Source organism: Alligator sinensis, unplaced genomic scaffold, assembly GCF_000455745.1.
Source record: "Alligator sinensis unplaced genomic scaffold, ASM45574v1 scaffold3435_1, whole genome shotgun sequence".
NCBI classification, from domain to species: domain Eukaryota; kingdom Metazoa; phylum Chordata; order Crocodylia; family Alligatoridae; genus Alligator; species Alligator sinensis.
The window spans coordinates 2764-9212 of record NW_005844171.1 but is presented as its reverse complement, the minus strand read 5'-3'; the positions used below and the strand labels follow the sequence as shown (position 1 = coordinate 9212).

The 6449-nt window shown below is 62.9% G+C and overlaps 1 protein-coding gene across 1 annotated transcript in view; it reads left to right on the top strand.

Annotated features, from left to right (window-relative positions):
* Positions 1-5056: 5056 nt before the first annotated feature.
* The window catches only part of LOC112549051 (natural cytotoxicity triggering receptor 3 ligand 1-like), a gene marked incomplete at its 3' end in the record, with an annotated part of 3987 nt that continues 2594 nt past the window's right edge, over positions 5057-6449 (top strand). The window contains exons 1-3 of the mRNA XM_025195869.1: positions 5057-5150; positions 5681-6006; positions 6147-6428. Of these exons, the coding sequence (XP_025051654.1) occupies positions 5093-5150; positions 5681-6006; positions 6147-6428 (666 nt within the window). The remainder of the gene's footprint in view (positions 5151-5680; positions 6007-6146; positions 6429-6449) is intronic.

The following is a 6449-nucleotide window of genomic DNA, read 5'->3' as shown; positions in this document are numbered from 1 at the left end:
CATGCAGCCAGGTTCCCTTCTTGGCCCAGTGGCCAGATGTTGGCTGAAGTCTCTGGCTAGGACATGGCCACCCCAAGACAACTGCACACCTGGGTGACTCTAGTTTGCCCCTGCCCAGGGGACAGGGAGCTGGAGGGAGGACCCCACCAGGACTCACCACCCTGTGCCAGCCTGGTGCTGGTCCCTGCATTCAAAGAGGTCTGAGGGCCCCGGCAGGTGCTGTGCAATGGGAGCAGGTGCTCCACAGCCCTGCGCGCTGCTCCACAGCCCACCAACGCCCCCTGCCCTCTGGGCACCTCAGGGCCTCGCACTACCCACAGCAGCCCCCTCACCAGGCAGGAGGCTCCAGACCCCCGGACTGGTGTGCTCAGGCTCTCTTACAGGGAGGATGCAGATGTGACTGGGAAACTTGTTCCTGTTTCCCTGCAGCACTCCCCCGAGCACCGAGCCCAGCCCCCTGCCAAGAACAGAAGCCAGCTCCTGGCCCAGCACCGAGCCGAGCCCCCGACCCACCACAGCAAAGCAGCTGTGTGCTCTCCTAGCAAGACAGAGCTGGGACGTGCTCGTGGCAGGTGAGCCAGAGCCGCGGGGACCCCTGCAGGCACCTGCCTCGCCCACAGAGGAATTCCCCTCTCGCTTGGGGCACCAGGGAGCGCAGAGCCCGGCGCAGCATCGACTTCCCGTGAGCTGGCCAGCACTGCCAGACCGCCCCTGCAGCGCCATGAGCACTGCCCAGGCCGGGCACAGGCAAAACCAGCATCCTTCCCCAGGCCGGATCCTGCAACACCCAAGTGTTGAACTTGAACGTGCCCACGTCGGGCCGAGGGAGACGCCCCATCACAGGACATCTCTGACTCCCAAGGGGAGGCTGGCAGTTACTCACTGCAGTCACAGGCCGGGCAGTCCGGTGCTCAGCAGTGCCGTCCTGCACCGAGACCACCACGGTCGCCGGAGTCACGGGAGCCTGCGGGCAAGCGGAGCCGACTGAGCAAAGCCCTGGACCAGGCTCCCCAGAGAGGGGCTGCAGTCTCCATCCCGGGAAGGGTTTATGGCCTGGGTGGATGAAGCCTTGCCTGGGAGGAGATAGTTGGGGCTGGTCCTGCTTGGAGCAGGGAGTGGGACTAGACGTGACCTCCTGAGCTCCCTTCAGCCCTCATGGTCTATGTCTCTGTGATTCAGGTGGCGGCACAAGTGGAGGTCGATCCTCTAATGACAGCAAGGGATAAAAGACCATTTGCACCCTGCCAGCACGTGCGTCTACCCCTGGAGGCCACAGACACGCAGCCCCGTGCTCCTGACTCCTTCCCCAAGGCCGCGCTACGGCTCCAAGCACGGGGGAGCCTGGATGAGGCTGAAGTTGGTTGTTTATTCCCAATTCCTTATTCCTGGTTCCCGGTTCCTTTTTCAAAGCTCATCTAGACTCAATAAAAACTTGTTATTAATGAACTACACATCCTAAAGAGAGAGAATTTCATCAGCTACGCATATGTACTCATTAACACGTAAAACAGTATCCCACATCAAGTACAGAGCCCTAAATGAAGGTCAGATTAGGATGGGATTATGGGGAATAATACTTCTTGGGCCACCCCAAATTTCCTGGTGATGCCACTGGGGGACTGTCCCAAAGACCTGTGATCACAGTCCCGCCTGGCCCAAAGCACGGTTTGGCCGTGCCAGGCTGCCAACTAAGCCCCCATGCCGCTATATTAAGTATAATGGCTTGAACAAGGATCTGGCTTTCGGGCTGGGGTTTCAGATAGAAATACTTCTTGGGCCACCCCACACCATGCCTCTGTGGCACCGGGGGACTGCCTGCCCCATGCCATACTGCTCTGGCACTGGGGGACTGTCCTAGACGTCTCTGACCAGAGCCGTGCCAGGCTGGCAACTGAGACCACCCTCCCAACCCCTGCGCTATAGTCATGGACCTGAGCAAGGGACTGGATTTTGGGCTGGGATTATAGCTAGAAATCCTTCTTGGGCCACCCCAGACCATGGCTTCGTGCCACTGGGGGACTGGGAATCAGCAACCAACTTCAGCCTTATCCCGGCAGAGGGGTCTAGAGAAACCCAGGTCCCGCCAGGAGCCCTGCTGCCCCGCGTCCTCGGCTCCGAGCTCCAGGCCCAGCCCAGGCTCTGCCGGTCTAGCTCCAGCCTGAGCCCTCTCCCCGCCACTCCGGGTAAGTGTCAGGAGCCCCCCACCACCTGCAAGCACCTGCCACAGGGTGTAGGGTGTAGCCGTGTTGGGCTAAGGACATAGTTGGGTTTCTGTTTTTTAAAGCAAGCTTTCAGGTTAGCCTCTCACGCCAGCGGGTCTCAGCCCACGGTCTCGGCGTGCCCGGAGGAGTGTGGGGCGGGGGAGCGCGGGGGGACCTGCCTGGTGTCTCCAGCCAGGCACGGGGTGGGGAGAGGGGCCCGGCGCGACCCGACTACGGGGGACATCTTGGTATACACAAGCAAATTGCAACCCCCGCTGCCATCCACCATGTGCCCGCAGTGGCTGTCATGTCACGGAGCCTGGGGTCACGGCTCTAGGGACAGGGGCACTGGGATCGAAACAGCGCCCCGTCCTTAGGCAAAACATCAGTTTTCCTGGATCCCCTGGCAGCCGCGATGTTCCCCCGCACTGGCGGGACGTGGTGAAGGCCCGGGTCGCTGTGCAGGGAGTGGAGCCGGGCACTGTGCTCAGGGGGCCGACCCTGTTGGGTGCTGAGCACGAGGCACCCCCCACCACGGGCCGGGCAGGAGTCCCTGGGCGGGGGGCACCCGGGAGCCCCTTGGCCCCCGTCATCTGCTCCCTGCGGGGCTGTGTCTCCCCTCTCCCTGCCCGCTGGAGGGGCTGCACTCAGGGACAGGGCTGCCCCTCCTGGGGACAGTCAGGGAAGCTGCCTTATGGACAAAAAAGGCCCTGCCGCCTGCACCAGCACCATGACCTGGAGCTGTCACCTTGGGGCACAGGGGACCCAGAGAGCATCGGTCATCTCCAGTCTTGGCGGTGTTGAATACCCAAGCAGACAAAGCCTGGCTGGGATGATCTAGTTCAGTGGCTCTCCACCTTTGGTACCCTACGTACCACCTGCCGATTAAGGCGGCAAAAGCAACACCAGAAATCCCACCGTGGCCAATTCTAGTTTTGCCGCTGTGAGCCGAGTTCCACTTCTTCCTCATGGACCACAGCCTGGGGAAAAGCAGCTGGCACGGGGCCCTCTCCCTCTCCCCCCGGCACACTGATGCCGGGCAGTGCCAGCCCCGGTGCCCTGGACGCAGCGGACAGAACTTCCACCCAAACAGGCAAAGATGCTCCAACCCGCCAGGCAGGGGGGCAAGCCAAACTCAAAATGCAGCACCTGTGTAGCCCCTGCCTGTGTCTCACGTCCCCCCAAGGGTATCCATGCCACAGGGTGAGAAACACTGCTCCAGCACACCAGGGTGGGAGCGCAGCCACTGCCCCAGGGGAAGGGCCGGGCTCGGCCCCATGCGGAGCACAGCAGGGGCAGCCGCAGGCTGGGCTGGATATGATTAATTGGGGGCCGCCTGCACACGGGCTGAAGGAAAATGTCTGGCAGGCCAGACTCTGCACCTGGACTGTATTTGGCCCAGCCCCAATGCAGCAGCATGTGTTCATCCAAGGGGCGGGCATGGTGCCCCGTGGTGCCTGCTCAGTCCTTGCTCATCTGACTCTGTGGGGGCATCTCCCTGTTTCTCACCCTCCTGTTATCAAGTCCTGGTGAACGGGAGGCTGCTCTGGGATTTTCCAAGCATGGTCTTGCTATTACCACCACAGGGGCCCCTGGGCATTGCCTAAACAGCCAGTTTCATGGGCTCCGTCCTACTCAATGGCCACACTGAAACCTAATGGGGTCCACTGCCATGCACTCTTCATGGGCTACAGGCTCCCAACACAATGCTCTGCAACCAGGCACTGGAGTAATTCCCCCCAGGCACCAGACCTTCCTGGTTCCCGGTAGGAAGCAGACCTTCTCCGAAGTACCTAGTTCTTGTTGGGGTCAGACTCTCTCTGTCTCTTTCGCTCATCCTCAGGTCTGCCCCTTCCATGGCCTGCTCCGGCCCCACACTCTGTCCTCAGTGGCTCAGGCTCTTCCTCTCCAGGCCCCAGCCTCTCCATCCTTCTGGCCCCTTGCTCTCTCTCCCTCATGGGACCAGGTGAGACCTCTATCCCTCCCCTTCAGCCCCTTCCACATCCCCCAGTGGTTGTTCATTCACAGCCCCCTCAGGCACTTGGCCCCTGGCCCCGCTGCTCCCCAGCCTGTCTTGTGCAAGCCCAGGCCAGCATCTCTTGGGCGCTGCTTTCCCAGCTCAGCTCCTCCCAGGAGCCCCCTGCAGCCCAGCGGCCAGAGCTCCTCTCCCCATGGCACTCAGGGCTGGACAGCCTGCCCAGCTGGGTCTGGGTTTATATGCCCCAAGACCCGCCCCTTCCGGTCAGCTGACTCCCTGATCATCCCCTGCCCACCTGCAGGTTGCTCCTCATTCAGTTTTAAAGTGACAGACGCACCAAGCAGCCTCGCATATAGGGAAGAGGTGTTCCCAGATCTCCAATCCAGACCAGCTTTGTGGCAACTTCAAGCCACTCGTCTGCATCCTCCTCTCGGCAGTAGGGGAGAGAAGGTGCCTTCCCACTTCTTGATGGCAACCCTTGCCATGGCTGAAGGCGGCTCCTGTGTGCCCTCGTCAGGGCTTCTTCCGCAGCCCCTGGGCCAAGCTCTGAGCAAAGCAACGCTGCAAGCCCCAACACACTGCAACATGACGCCCAACCCAGGCACAAGGGAAGCAGGGCTCTCATCTGCCTCCCAGCTCCCTCAGGGACATCCCTGGTGTATGGCAGGGGCTGGGGCATGGAAAGCCACAGCCTGGCATGGACACGTGTGCCCTGGCACAGGGGCAGACATCATTGCAAGGCTTTGGGTGCAGCTCCGTGTCTGCCCTGGGGCACCGGTACCCTCCCCCATCACTGCCGGGCAGGTGTTGCTGCTCCCTGTGGACTCTGCTCTGCTGCTCCCCAGGGAAAGTGAAACCACTGGGGACTTTGCCCGGCTGCAGAAGGAAGCAGAACAGACACGGACTCGGATCCATGGGGCTGGGGGCTCTCATCGTCCTCCTCCTCCCCTTCCTCTTCATCAGGACAGCAAGTAAGTCCAAACCTCCATGCAACTCACAGCTCTGAGGCTCACATGGCCACCACACAGACCAGTCCATCCTGCCTGTCCACCCAAGTTCCCAGCCAGGCGGTGGCACAGGTGGAGCAGAGCCCAGATGTCCACAGACCCAGCCTAGGCCCTGGCCAGAGCCCCCCAGACCCTCCCCACTGCACCCACTTCCCTCCGCCACTCCTGCTGGGAGTTCACCGCCAGACCCTGAAGAGCAGGGCTTCAGGTTGGGGGCCATGGCCAGTCCCAGCACGTGCCTCACCCCATGAACAGCACCGCAAAGGGAAGCCACAACAGCCACCCACAGCCACAGAGAACGTCCAGCTCAAGGCGCCCCCGAGGGGAACCCAATGTCCTGGGGGTTGGAGGCTCCAGTGTCCATCGCACCCTGAAGCAGCCAGAGTGCAGCAGGCACCTGCCCCCCCAGCACCAGCTCACAAGTTCAGGCCAGGATCTCCCCCTGCACGGTCATGCCCCACACTGTCTCACGCCCGTCTCTCCCCTCCCTGCAGGCTCCCAGCTGCGGGTGATGACAGACCCCTCCTCCCAGGCCCTGCTGGGTGCTGAGGTCCGGCTGCGGTGCCACTTTGAAGTCGGGGGGCCGGTGGCCCTGCGCTCCCTGCGGGTGACCTGGTACCTCTTGGATGGGAGGATGGCGCAGTACAATGATGGCAGGAGCTGGGCACAGCTTGGACCCAGCCTGGCAGAGAAAGAGCTAGAGAAAGGAGATGCCTCCCTCACACTGGCCAGGGTGATGGTGACAGACGGGGGGCTGTACACGTGTGCCGTGGGCTACGGGGCGCAGCAGCAGCAGGGGAGCACCAGCCTGCGCGTGCTCGTGGAGGGCCGGAGAGGGGCCCCGCGTGCGTCCCCGGGTGGCCGTGAGCACCGGTGGGAGCCGAGCGCCTCCTGGGAACGACCCCGGGCTGGTGCTCAGACCCCCACACCCAGCGCAGGGACTTCCTCTCTCTCCTCCCAGCTCCCCCGAGCATCTCCATCCCACAGCGGGCAGCCGTGGCCGGTGCCATCACCACCCTCCTGTGCCACGTGGGGGGCTTCTACCCCGAGGCCTTGGACGTGGCGTGGCTGAGGGACGGGCAGGTCCTGAATGGCTCCACCCGCTCCAGCCCCCAGAGGAACCCGGACGGGACCTTCAGCCTCACCCTGACCTACACCTTCACACCCGACCTGCGCGACGCCGGCACCATCTTCGCCTGCCGCGCCCGCCACGCGGCGCTGGGGCAGCCCCTGCACGAGGAGGTCCCCCTGGACGTGGCAGGG